This window comes from Taudactylus pleione, unplaced genomic scaffold (assembly GCF_031769625.1).
Source record: "Taudactylus pleione unplaced genomic scaffold, aTauple2 ptg000216l, whole genome shotgun sequence".
NCBI lineage: Eukaryota > Metazoa > Chordata > Amphibia > Anura > Myobatrachidae > Taudactylus > Taudactylus pleione.
The window spans coordinates 8,373,914-8,388,632 of NW_028284618.1; the positions used below are offsets into that span (position 1 = coordinate 8,373,914).

General features: G+C 44.0%; 1 protein-coding gene across 1 annotated transcript in view; it reads left to right on the forward strand.

Moving 5' to 3' along the window:
* LOC148517484 (ATP-dependent translocase ABCB1-like) overlaps nt 1-14,719 on the forward strand; it is a 121,354-nt gene that overhangs the window by 53,689 nt on the left and 52,946 nt on the right. Inside the window, exons 6-13 of the mRNA XM_088478661.1 lie at nt 16-207; nt 5,588-5,759; nt 5,843-5,967; nt 6,105-6,276; nt 7,910-8,023; nt 10,245-10,355; nt 13,441-13,566; nt 13,808-14,011. Of these exons, the coding sequence (XP_088334787.1) occupies nt 16-207; nt 5,588-5,759; nt 5,843-5,967; nt 6,105-6,276; nt 7,910-8,023; nt 10,245-10,355; nt 13,441-13,566; nt 13,808-14,011 (1,216 nt within the window). The remainder of the gene's footprint in view (nt 1-15; nt 208-5,587; nt 5,760-5,842; nt 5,968-6,104; nt 6,277-7,909; nt 8,024-10,244; nt 10,356-13,440; nt 13,567-13,807; nt 14,012-14,719) is intronic.

Sequence of the window (14,719 nt, forward strand, 5' to 3'; positions counted from 1 at the left end):
TTTTTTCTGCCTCAGGTACGCCTATTATTACGTGGGTTTAGGATTTGCAGTGCTTCTTGCTGCTTATGTACAGATCTCATGTTGGACATTGGCAGGTGGCCGGCAGATAAAGAAAATAAGAAATAATTTTTTCCATGCGGTGTTGAGGCAAGAAATTGGCTGGTTTGATGTAAATGATGCAGGAGAACTGAACACGAGGCTGACTGGGTGAGTGCAAATTGTCATTTGTACTGGAATAAATGCCTTTGAAATACTGCTATTTAATGGCAAAGTCAGTGTAATTCTCTACAACACCTGCAGTTTGGTTCCAAGAAGTAGAAGTTACTTCCTGGCTTGTACTGCAATAAAAACACAAATGGTAACGTGTTTACAACACACTGGTCCTGATTCTGATCCGCACACAGAGCCAACGTCTGCGCGATAATCTCTAAAAATCTGTACGGTGCAGGCGCAATTGCGGTTGAGACACACAGTATCAGAAATATACTGGGAATATGCTGCCCGTTCCTGGGCGGTGACTGGGAGGTGGCTGTTCAGACACACGGACATGGCCCTTCTTAAGGACGTGCCACGACCGTGTCTCTGAAATGTTTACTTACACAGATGCTTAATCTCTCACATGGAGGCTATGCTCAGGCACAAAATCTGCACCTACCGTAGTAACGATACTGCCTTTGAACCTTATAAATACCCCTGCCTATACCTTCTAATATCCTTCCTATAAACCTCTAGGGATGACGCTATTTTGCGTACGCAGTCATACAGTAAATAAAGACTCCAGACCTAGAACCTGTGGTTCCAAAGCACAAAGTATTATTCAAGTAAAAGTACAGCAGTTACACGCTATGATCCTAATATAATCTTAGCGCAAAGAGATTATACAGACCCAAGTACAATTATACATACACAGCGCTCTCTGGTCCAGATGTTCGGCATCAGCAAGAAACCCCTCGTCAATCAGCATTCAGCACGAAGACTAGGAACCCACGGTCAGAGCACACATATTTATATCCCCCAGGAATAAACAACACAATAGAGAAGTTTGTTGCTAATACCATTGGTCCTAAAGGAGAGGGCATATGTTACAAGGAATTTAACAGGTTGGTTCAAATAGACACAGTCCAGCCTCTAACAACTGGATGTCTCTGGTTTCCTGCCTCATGCAAATCCTAACAGTTGTTCATATAAATGTACATTTTGTTGCTTGAAGTCTCTGCGGTCCATAAGTTGAGAATGCATGTTGCGATCTCTCCATCGATATTACCGGAATACTGTTGAGAGAGTACGCATCAGTACAATACCAAACATGGCTTACTTATCACGTATAAAACCTTAGTTACGAAATAATCTTTATTTCATAGCAATTATAGTAAATGTGCATACTTGAATCTTATACCTTAAAGCTTATGGAACCTTGTATGTGAATATGTAATGTGTGAGTATGTGGGGTTTGATGTAAAGACGCTAGTTAACTTGGGGCAGATGCGTGTGCATGAAGCTAATATTCAGCGCTTTCATACAGGATCTTATGCATTCGCTAATATGCGACTAGTTAACAGCGCAATTGTGCTTATTAATGTGTTTATGAGAAATGGTGAAAGATGCAATCGCGTGATGCTAATAGTAATATCGCCACATGTACTAAAGTGTGAGTTTATCTAAAATGGCGCTTAGGCGGCCATTCGCAAAATGGCTTCTTGTGATCTCATTTCCAAGATGGCGTCTTGCGGCCAGTCGCAAGATGGCATCGCTGAGATCCAATTTTAAACTTATCTTGTCTCAGCCAATTATCCAGCTTCGACAGTAGGGCTGCTGCAGGTTTCATTGGCGTGGCCGATGGCGGGGGGGTGGTGGGGTCTAAAGACGCCCCAGGCGGTATTATAACATTTATAGATGCTCAAAGTAGGTGCCTCCGTCAGGGGCGTTTCTAGAGAGGAGGGGGCCCGTGTGCAGTTTCCGACATGGGCCCCCTTCTCTCTGCCCGGCGGCTGGCAGCGCACTGAGCTGTGCGCGGCCAGTGCCGGAGTTATAGACTCTGGGCACTAGAGTGTGCCCAGAGTCTATAATGTATGCACAGGTCACCGGGAAAATGGCCGCGGCGCCCAATTTCCCTGCACTGCGCATACGACGGGAAGCCATTTTCAAGTCGTTTTACAGCGCCGGACCCCCACCCCGACATGGGACTCCGGAGAGGTAAGTAATATTAATTGTGCAGGGTGTGCGGTGCGGGGCCCCCCTGGACCCAGGGGCCCGTGTTCCCCGCACCCATTAGAGATACACCCCTGGCCTCCGTCCTTGCACATCCAGGCACACAGATTACACCAGGGAAGAGCTTTGTAGCGGTATTTGCATATAGTCGCAAATGTGCAACAGTCAAAAGAAGCAGACAGAGGCGTCCAACCCCAGCATCAGGCCGTTGCGTTTAGAGCGTGCCACCTTTGATATTAATGTAAGTTTGCAGATATAAATGTGGAATAAATGTTCAAAATAACCCAGCTCAAAGCAAAAAAATAAATGCATGCAAAACTGCAGATGTGTTTTATGCATGGTGTCATTTGGTAGCATTATTCTCATCTTCACATCCATTTAAGGGGCCTATACACCAGCGACGGTTTGCCGCAATCCTGCGACGCAGAGATGCCGGTTTGCAGGATCGGTGAAATCCAACATGTTGCATTTCACTGATTTAACGATCACGATCAAAATATGAACATGATTAGCAAAATCGGTGAAATTTAACATGTATAACTTCACCGATCCCCCGACAGTTCATGGGAACATCGATGGCCTCCGGTCGGCATATCCGACCAGCAGATCAGCATTTCCTATCCCATCGCAGCATCCGGCATTCCGTTGGTAGGTGTATGGGGGCCTTTACATGTGCTTACCCTGAGATAACTACAAACACTCTGTGGCCACTTTATTAGGCACGCCTGTAGACCTGCTCACTAATTTAAAATATCTTTTCAGCCAATGATCTTGCAGCAACTCATTGCACAAATGCCAGCAGACCTGTTCAGGTGTGGTTCACACCTAACACCAGAATGGGATGAAATGTGATCTAAGGGACTATGGGCCTGATTCAGAGCCATCGCGACCATCGGGCTTGCGACGAGACCCTTGCGGTAGGGTCTTGTCTGTCGCAAGCCATGGAGTGATTTTGGCTCTATCAGAGCCAAAATCACTCCAACTGACATCACTAGTGATGTCAATGGGGCCGGCCCTAGACGGTAGACGTTCCCATGGGAACGCCTCCATCTGGGCAGCCACGCCCCCGGCACGCCCACCAAAGGGGGCGTGCTGTCAATCACCATCGACAGCACGCCCCCTTTGGTGCGAGACCCATAACGACGGCTACCCCGTCGTTATTCGGGTCTTGAGCATGCGCACGACGGAGGCGCCTCTGTCGTGCGTATGCGCATTTGGGAAACATCGACCCGCTTGCGAGCGCTCTATGCAATGGTTGCAGTGGTGATAATTACGCAGTTGAGCGATGTTTTGCTACTGCGCATGCGTGAAAAGTCTTGAAAACCCTTAATAAGCACACGCCAACCATTGTGAGTTATGTCTTTCACAATCATGTACAGTATCACTAACACTTGAGAAGGGGTTTGCGATCCTGGGGGTTTTAGGCTGGAGACTGGAAGGTGGTTATCACAGAAAGGGGCCAGTTCATGGGGGTGTTATGGGAGTGCCTGGGCGTGTTATGGGAGTGTCTGGGCGTGTTATGGGAGTGTCTGGGCGTGTTATGGGAGTGTCTGAGAACACTGCTGCGTTCTCAATCGCAAACCCAATTCTTCAGAATCCAAGTTTAGTTGGATTTGAAGAGAGTAGCCAGAGTAGACCGCAGGTTACCACGAATGTCGATGGTGTGGCCATGTTGCATCAATATTGGCTTGTTTACAATATCCATGCACAGACTGCTAAGCCTGATAGTGGGTGTCGATCACACAATACCGCACAAAGCGAAGGGTGAGATCAGCAATTGTATATTCCCACAACTGCTATTGCGAGAGTGGCTGCAACCACCGCTGCATTACCAGACATCTTTGAATCAGGTCCCGTGACCTATGGAGCCCGAAAGGGTGGTTTGAGTCTTGCAGAAACTGCTGATCTCCCGGGATAAACCACAACAGTTGACAGTGATTGGTGTGCAAGACACAAAACATCCAGGGAGGAGCAGTTCTCTCGGCAAAAATGACTTTTTTAACAAGAAAGGTCAAAGCAGAATGGTTAGACTGGTCCAAGCTGACAGGAAGGTGACAGTACATCAAATAACCATGCATTACAGCAGTGATCTACAAAGAACATCTCTGAATGAGCTTGAAGTGGATGGGCTACAGCAGCAGATGGCTACACCAGGTTCCACTCCTGTCTCCTAGGAACAGGAAACTAGATTGGAAATATTTCTTGATCTCTGTTGTGACATACAAGTCAGAATGTGGCATAAACAACATGAATCCATGGATCCATCCTGCCTTGTGTCCGCGGTTCAGCCCAGCGGAGGATTAAGAGCAGAGGAGACCCATTTGCAGCTCCTCTCCGGCAGCGCAGTAGACTCTGGCTTTGTGTCAGAGTCTACCACACAAGCACAGGTCTCCAGGAACATGGCGCCCGCTCTATGTTCCTGGAGACTTCTCTATTACGCATATCTTTGGGAAAATGTCCGCCGTGCCATTTTCCCGGTGATTTCTGTCTGCAGCGTTGGCCAACATGGGACTCCGGTGAGGAAAGTATAATATAATATTGGTGCAGGGTGTTAGGTGTTGGCTCTCCTACACCGCACACCCTGCACCCATTATAGATACTCCAATGGTTCAGGCTGCTGGTGGTGTAATGGTAAGGGGATTGTTTTCTTGGCACAATTTAGGACCCTAAGGGGTAAATTTACTAAGATGGGAGTTCTGATTAAGAAGTGATGTTGTCCATAGCAACCAATCAGATTCTACTTTTCATTTATCTAGCACCTTCTAGAAGATAATACCTAGAATCTGATTGGTTGCTATGGGCAACATCACTTCTTAATAGAACTCCCATCTTAGTAAATTTACCCCTTATAAACTGAGCATAGCTTAAATGACACAGCCTTCCTAGTATTGTTGCTAATCATGTGCATCTCTTTATGGCCACAGTCTACCCATCTCTAATGGCTGCTTCCTGCAGGATAATGCTAAATGTCACAAAGCACACGTCATCTCTGTCTGGTTCTACGACCATGACAATGAGATCAGTGTACTTCAGTGATCTCAATCCAATCAAGCACCTTTGAGATGCGGTGGAACGGGAGATGCACAAACAAATTTGAAATGATGCAATAATGACAACGTGGACCGGAATCTCCAAGTAATATTTCCAACTCCTTGATTCCATGGCGTGAAGAATTTAGTCTGTTTTAGAGGTCCCACCCAGTACTACAAGGGTGTATCAAATAAAGTGGTCACTGAGTGTAGGATAAACACATCATTTTTACGCTTGTACGTACATAGCCTTACAGTGTTCATCCTCCTCTCTCACACTATCTTTCCATTACCGGTTTATTACCATTCTCATGTTATATCATTTGTGTTTTGTTTTTATTTTTTCCCAGTGATGTGCAAAAAATTAATGAAGGAATTGGTTCAAAAATTGCACTGTTGATTCAGTCATTAACTACGTTCCTGACCGGCCTTATTATTGGGTTTGTTAAAGGCTGGAAGTTGACGTTGGTTATTTTGGCAATTAGTCCAGTCATGGCACTGTCGGCTGCTCTTTGGGCAAAGGTGGGAGAGTTTTGCCTATTTTTCTTTTCCTTCACCAAAACCAACATGTGCTTTTGTTTTATGTGCACATTATTTATCCACAGATATTGTCAGCGTTCACTAACAAGGAAATGACGGCTTACGCCAAAGCTGGAGCGGTGGCTGAGGAGGTTCTTGCCGCTATACGGACTGTCATAGCGTTTGGTGGGCAAAATAAAGAAATCCAAAGGTGCTTAGTCATATTGCTTTACACTCAGGGACAGCATCACTGCCTCTATTAAATGGAATCTTGTAATGAATATATGGTATATTTCCCTTTTAAATAGTAATTATGATTACGAGACTTACTGTACAACTTTGTTACAGGTATGAAAAAAATTTAGAAGAAGCCAAAAGGATAGGGATTAAGAAGGCGATCACAGCTAACATATCCATTGGATTTGCTTACTTAATGATATACGCCTCCTATGCATTGGCGTTCTGGTACGGCACCACTCTGATTGTAGCTAATGAATTCTCGATCGGAAATGTGCTCACAGTAAGTAAAAGCTGTACAAACTATATTATTCAAACATACTTAATAGATTATGTTTTAGGTGTTAGCACACAGCCCATATTATCTTATGGAGGATACATGTTTTAGTATAAATTGCGTAGTACATAAATCGCAGGAGTAAACATTGAATAGCGGCAATTTCTGTTGGGTCTGCAGTCTGGTTGTAATGCAAAGCTCTGTACAGCGGTGACACCCGGTGCGGTGGCCACAGATCCTCTCATGCGCCGGAGGTGTGGCCTCGAGCCACGAAGCCACGCCCACTCACGTGTGCCACTCTTGGGGGTGTGACTGCATGCGTCACTAAGGATGTGTATGTTCATTGACAATAAATGGGGTCCCATGGCTAATTGAAGCAGTATTATAGAGATCCTCCTCAGTGTCCCCAGATAGATGCAGAAAGTCAGTATTTTGAATCCATCTTTACCTGATCCCAGGCGTATTGTATCAGATACTGAACGTTGGATAGTTGAAGACAAGTCTCCACACACCCAGGTAATGGACGGGAAACATAAAGCAGCAGCAGTGGCTTTAATCACAGAGTGCCGCTGAAATAGTTGAACTAGCTCTGTTTACGTTATGGCGCTGATGTCACAACACAATAAGTGGCAATACGGGAAAGGAAGTCCATACAGATGTGTCCTCATACATCTAGCTTCCTTGCATGTTAAACAGCCCCTCTAGTCGCGCCATTCCGTGGTGTGACTTGGTAGCGCCAAGCTTTTTTTTGTGCAACTTTTTACCTTCAGATGTGTCTCATTCGCACAGCGTTGTGAAGAGGAGACACAATCAGCTTCTGCTGATTAATATGGTATGCGGCATGCCTATATTCTGTGTGCATCTGCATGCGAAACGCTATGTTAGGGTCACAGCCACTGACACTGTAACGTAGCATTTTGCATGCAGATGCACCCGCACACAGAATATAGGCATGCCGCATATCATTTTAATCAGCAGAAGCTGCTTGTGCATCCTATTTGCATTGCTGTGCGAATAAGACATGTGAAGGTAAAATGTAGCACAAAAAGACGCACAACGTTACTTGTGTAACGTGACTTGTAGCGCACGGAGGATAGATGTATGCGGACACATCTGTATATTGAAAAACAAATAGCCAGTGTAGCCTGTGACTGTTAGGGCTCCAATTATTCAGCGGCAGCTATATGTGTCCCATTTCACAGGTTAGCTTTGGCAGTCAACCGATATGGTATAACACCTTGATGCGTTTCTCCCTTTTGCCAGGGGTTGTTTCAAAAGGAAGTCACCGATGCAGACCTTGGCATCAGCAGTCACACAAAATGGAGACAACACGCCTCCGCTTTTGAGGAACGGTCCCCACCGCCGCCTATTCCTTGCCCTCAAATGGCCATAGTCTGTCAATCAGTCAGTGGCGTCCAGGGCATTGCAACCCCGGTGCATACACTGTCCATCCACCATCAGACTTGTACCATCGAGTTGGCCTACAAGTCTGAATCAGGCCCTTAGTAACCTGTGGCTTATGGACTTTACATTAGTGTGGTGCGTGTATCACAGTACATTGTATATCCTTTATCAACAAGCTATGAACATTTAGGACATATGGCAAGCTTACTGTTCACTTGTATTATCCTTCTTTCAGGTATTCTTTGCTGTGATTATTGGAGCATTTACTGTGGGACAAGCAGCACCCAATATTGAAGCCTTTTCAAATGCCAGGGGAGCAGCTTATACAATATTTAATATAATTGATAATGTAAGTTATTTTTAATATTTATATTAGTTTGCTGATATGGAGTTTATAGTACTATTTTAGCTTCATAACATTTATATGAAATTGTATGAAAAATTCAACCCGAAAGAAAATGCCTAATAAGAATGTTACAAATTTATTACAATAAAAGAAGTCGGTAACGTGATACACAAAAAAGTTAGACAGTTAGGGGTATATTTACTAAAGGGTGGGTTTTTAGAAGTGGAGATGTTGCCCATAGCAACCAGATTCTAGATATTATCTTCTAGAAGGTGCTAGATAAATGTTACAGTAAGTAGAATCTGATTGGTTGCTATGGGCAACATCTCCACTTCTAAAACCCCCCACTTTAGTAAATATACCCCTTATTGTGAAAGTGGAAATTAATGTTTTATATTACAGTATAACTACATTGTTTCTTGAAATAGTAAAAAGACAGTAATATATATTTATCTAGGCAGTTAACTGGAAGATTTCAAACCAATCACTCACCCTCCAATAAATGCAGCACTCCCAAGCAAATGAAATATTCACACCACCCTCGTCATCATTCGCCTGAGCTCCTTCCAGACCTATATGTCCCTGGCCTTGGTGATTTGAAAACTGGGGCAGTGTGATACTGCAGAGAGGAATGTGGACGAAAGGACATAAGAGAGGCCTGATTGGTCCTGCTGCTCGCACACTCTTTTGCAGCATCACTTCTGATTGGTCTTGCAACTCGTACACTGTTCCATAGCATCACTTCTGATTCGTCCTCTTGCTCACACACCCTTTCACAGCATAACTTCTGATTGGTCCTGTCGTTAACACACCATTCCGCAACATCGTTTGACCTTCATACACCCTATATTTAGAGTGCAGCTTTAAGATGCATATGTGACACACTCCCTTGCTACAATGTCACTCACCAACGGTGTCTGATGGTCCTGGTAGGATTGCTTCTGTCCATAGTCACTCCTTCCTCTTCCCTGGTTGAGGCAACCTGAACATAGACTCAAGAATCACACAGGTTTTTAAAGTAAATTGAGATTTATTCGACTAGAGCACTTAAATTCTGCAACTTCTTATGCACTTAGGGCCTGATTCAGAGCCGCTCGCAAAAAGCGAGCGCTCGCTCTGAATCAGGGCGTGTGCTTTTTTTTTTGTTGCGGCCTCTTGGCCGCTCGCATAGCTGTGGGTTAACACCCACAGCTATAGCGAGCGGCCATGATGATGGTTGCGTTGGTCAAGACCATCGCGACCATCGGGCTTGCGACAAGATCCTTGCAGTAGGGTCTCGTTGCCGCAAGCTCCAGTGGACTTCCTGCACTATTAGAGTAGGAAGTCCACCTACTGACTTCACTAGTGAGGTCAGTAGGGCCGCCCACAAACGGAGGCGTTCCTGCAGGAATGCCTCAGTTTGCTCAGCCACCCCCCTTCCCCACCTTCCAAACGGGGCAGCTGTCAATCAACATCGATAGCTGCCCCTTTTGGATGCGAGCGCCGGAGCGAGTGCTTTTTGGACACTCTCCGGGGCTTGCGTGCGCACTGGGCCACCATCGACCCTCTTGCGAGCACATAGCGCTTGCGAATGGGTCTGAATCAGGCCCTTAGCCAATAATAATACAATGTACACTATAACACATTTATGAAAAGCTACAACTGTATCACTTTACCACTACTCATGTATAGTTATCTACAATTACTACGTCAGTTAACAGTTATAAGTTATTAATGCCTCAACTATAGGCAATGTACCCACACAAATAATTATAACCCTGTACAAAAAATAGGATCCTGGCCTGTTTAAAAGTTGGTGCATGTAGTATTTACTTTTAATTATTGTCGCAAGCCAGCTTGTTACTTGTTTAATTTCAACTCTGTAAAGGTAGCAGCTGGGAGGTATGGAGTTTCGTAAAGAAGATTCTGTAGCACGCCCAAATGCCTGGTACTGTGGGATGCTGTGTATATTAAAATTAGTAACAATATGATGGATTATTAACATAATGAATACGTTTGCAGCGCTGGAATCGCAAATGCAGTAATGAGGTGACTGACGACTCATTCTGCATTTGCTTCTGAGATGGACGGATTTGTACAGTTCACATTATATTCCAGATAAATAATAAAAAATTTATTTTATGCTATATAAGCAATAATAGCAGTCATGTAAATACATAAAGTGCTCTAGTGTATAAAATGCATGTATTGTATAAATGATAAACTGCTTTTTTCTTTCATACAGGTGCCAAAAATAGACAGCTTTTCACCTGCAGGATTTAAACCTGACAAGATTAATGGAGACATCGAATTCAGAAATGTGAAATTTAGTTATCCATCCAGACCTGACATTCAGGTTTGTGAATCCTAACTGGAAAATGTTTCTTTTGTCTTCATTTTTTTTTTTTAATTAAGAAAAAAAAACAAAAAAAAAACTAACCCTAAAAAGTATTTTTGTTATATTCCCAAAAATAAATCCACAACTCTATACGGCTGATGATGAAAGAATGCTATGCCAAACTGCATACTGTGGGGTCTATGTACTAAGCCTTGGGGAGAGAGATAAAGTACCAACCAATCAGCTCCTGACTCACTTTACAGGCTTTGTTTGAAAGACAGGAGCTGATTGGTTGGTGCTTTCTCCATCCATTTTATCCCTCTCCAAGGCTTAGTACATAGACTCCTGTATCTTGCGTGATTTTGTACTGTGCATGCTCAGATTGCTAATGCACCCATTTTGCTCACATCTAACCACGTGGTATGCAGAACGGGCATAAGAAGGGGCGCTCTCTGGTTGGCAAAGCTCAGTTATGGCGGCTCATGCAGAGCTGGTGTCCTAAGCTTATGCACCTGTAGAAAGGAGTATCTTTTGTACCTGCTATAGTACTATACGGCAAGTACACGTATTCTGGCCGTGCAGATGCGGACACATACATGTGGATATACACTTTTTTATTTTGCAAACTCTTTTGTGTTGAGAAATTAGCTCCCACTTTGCTGCTAATGTGGCGTCAGCCTCTGTGCGTTCAGGGGTTTTGTTTTTATGCAAAAGCATCGGCATATTTTAATGTACTGTATTTGTAGCCAGATTCCCTTTCAGCATCTATTCATAGCAAAGCATGCCATTGTCATGGAAGCAGTCTTGTCATGGAACTTTATCAAAGTTCATAATGTGGTAACACCTCCGAAAACTGCAGTAAAAAGATATCCGCAGCGGATATCAGACATATTTGCTACAGACACACGACACAGCAGTCCCCATAGAAGTGTATTGGGCTGCAATGTGCCGGTATGCAGTAACTTTCCTCCATCCCCTGACAAGTGCACAGGTGCAGGCCGTTGGTCCGAGCATGCGTAATAGGACTCCAGGGTCACAAACCCGGAAGTCCTCTTTTCGCATCTTGGCAATGTATTCACCAGGCTGGAACTGGGTTGTCGCTGTAGTCCAGGATCCAGGAGCACTCAGATGGTAGCAGGACCGGATGCAGACCAAACACTGGAATGGATAGTAGGTGATGATACCAGGAACGGTATCAAATGGAGCAGGAACCAGGAACACTCACCATGCAGGGAGAATGGTATACACAGGCGAGTTGTATGTTCGGATAACAGGAACAGATGAAGGTTCTCTGTGCAGCCAGTGGGATAGCTGCCTCAGACATAGGCAGAACTGGATGCAGACCGGACACTGGAATGGATAGTAGGTGATGATACCAGGAACGGCATTAATGGAGCAGGAACCAGGAATACTCACAATGCAGTGAGAATGGTATACACAGGCGAGTTGCAGGTTCGGATATCAGGAACAGGTTGAGATTCTCTGTGCAGCCAGTGGGATAGCTGCACCAGGTGTAGATTATTTGCAGGAAACAAAACTTCACAAACTGGATACAAGTAAGCAACAGGAGCTCAGTATAGCTCACTCTGTATGAACTGAGGTTAGACATTGTACTGGCAATTAGGTAGAGTCAGCAGCTGGGATATATACCCCTGGGTTACCTGGGATAGGCTGACAGGTGGTACGGTGAGGTTCAGGCTATCACTTGATTGGCTGTTGCAGACGGGTGATCGGGACTTGTCACTGCAGTACTCTGTAGCAGGCTTAGATCTTGCTTGAGGCCTAGCAGGCCGAGAAATACTGAAGCCTGTTCGTCTGGAATGTGATAGAGAACGCTGGCAGAATAGATAAGTGACCCGGTGGCAGGGGAAACAGACCCAGGTTGTGACACACAGATGCCGATATGCAGGAGAAAGAGGGAAGGGTATATTGCAATTTTCATCTGAAAAATGTATACATCCCGCCCACAATCCGATATAAGTTGTAAAACTGCCCATATTCTCGTATTCTCAAATTATTTCCCAGCTCAGTTTGAGCCATTGATTGGTGCCAATATTCATATAAATGTTCTGTATAATTTAAATATTTAATACAGGTAACTGTGTAGACATTACTTGCTCTTTGAAAAAACAGTAGCGTTGCTAATTAAGAAATATAATTTAAATTGTATTATATGTTCATGTGAAATAAATGACCATCGACGATAACCATTGATGGTATAATAAAATCTATGGTGCACCATCGATGGTTTGCACCACTCGAAGGCCGCCGCTGCCGTGTGCCTGGCAAGCCGCTGGCCAATCAAAAATGGGGGAGGTCCAGGGGGGGGGGCTAAGCTCCGTGTCGGGAGCAGAAAAAAAAACAAAAACATTGAGTTCCACTCTGTCATCGATGGCAAAACCATCGTCCATCGGTAGTAAACCATCGATATTTGTAAACTATCGATGGTCGATGGCCATCCCTAATTTGAATAAAGCGGAATTTGATGTGCATGATTTGTGCTCCTTTTGTGCGTGTGCCTGGAAATATGATTTTCTGCCAGAGGGCAACCGGAAGGAGCAAAGTTGCGTCTCACTAAAGTCTAGGACGAGACCTGATCTCCGCCAGCTCAGAGTGGTGCATAATTCAGGTGAAATTAAAATACTGAGCATCATTATAGAAATATTAGTTGCCCTCCTGAGCAAATGGAAGTTTTGTTTTTTGCACTGTATATCCAGTACATCCAATGAGCAGCAGGTTCTGTAAGGTGGGGTGACACGTAATATTAAAGGTAAAATTCTTTAAAACTACATTGTATAGTAAATACATTTGTGACATATCTACATTATACTGTAGTTTTGAATTACGCATTTCCATCTATACTTCGTGGATGCCTACACTTCATTGGATTAACCAATTTTATGAAAATGAATCCTATCAATATACTAGAAATTAGTAACATTGTAGAGAAAGTTATACCTGTGTACTGTCACTAGTTCCTATTGAATTGTTACAATTTATTCTCACAAATAAATGTTCTGGCTCCCCTGTGTGTGGGCAACTTGTACACTTAACTACAAGCATAAGCTCATGTCTGTCTAATTAGTACTTTCTATCATTAAAGGTTTTGAAAGGCTTGAATCTAAAAGTCCCTACTGGTCAGACGGTAGCCCTAGTAGGGAGCAGTGGTTGTGGCAAGAGTACAGCAGTCCAACTCATCCAAAGGTTCTACGATCCTGAGGAAGGCTCGGTAAGGGCTCTTGCTATACAGTACTTTCTTAAACATGGAACAAATGCCCAAATTTGATAGCAAGTTGCATATTTTCTTCAATGCAATTGTCAAAATACATGGAAATAAACAGAATTTGTCAAATTAGAGGTTAATGTCTTTTTTTCTTTTGTGCTAATATTAGTTGGTTCTGGTAAATATGCTTTGCTATAATCTATTGTCCCTTTTTAGATTTTATTTTTAACATATCTTTTTCTTATAGATCACTATTGATGGTGAGGACATTCGTAACCTAAATACCAGGTACTTAAGAGAGATCATCGGTGTGGTGAGCCAGGAACCTGTCCTGTTTGACACCACGATTGCTGAGAATATACGCTTTGGGCGGGAAAATGTCACGATGGAGGAAATCGAACAAGCCACCATGGAAGCCAATGCCTACAATTTTATCATGAAGCTGCCAGATGTAAGGAATGTTTTAGTTAAAACACTTTTTTAAGCGAACACAACTACAGATGTTCTAATACACCTAACCTACATAGACCATGCGACGCAAGATGCCTGGCGCGAGTGAGCCACACGGGGTTATAGAAGTGTTGCATATCAAATTAATCAGTGTAGTCTCCTAAAGCAGGTTGTAGCATCCGTTTGTAACAATTATGCATTTTAGGGTAAAAAAGATGCATAAAAGACACTCAGCACAAGCTGATTCGCACGGGACCTGGCGAGTCAAGAATGGCTGTTTGCTCAACTGCAGCAATAGTGTATGAAGACACATCTGTAATCACCCTGTCCTTTGTAAATAGATATACAATCTGGATAACTGGATCTTGTGGCTTATTATTGCTAGAGAAAGCAGCCTTGTTGGGAGGAATGCTAACTTGAAATGGTTAATTTATATTTTGCTCTTAAATTATCTCTAGTGGTTTCCATGTTCCAAGCTGACCACCCAGGGGGGCCCATTTATCAACGAGTTTTATCATGCGCACGGGGTGCTGAGAGCAACGCCGGGCCTGGGGGAAGGGGACGTAGCCTAATCACGGGAGGTTTGGACATGCCCCCTAGGGATAAACACATTAAAAAATTATTTTTGTAGCGGCATTGGGGAGGGGGGCACTGTGAGCCCCTCAGCCGACGCAAAGCCAGGAAGGGGAGCGTGATCAGTGTGATCGCT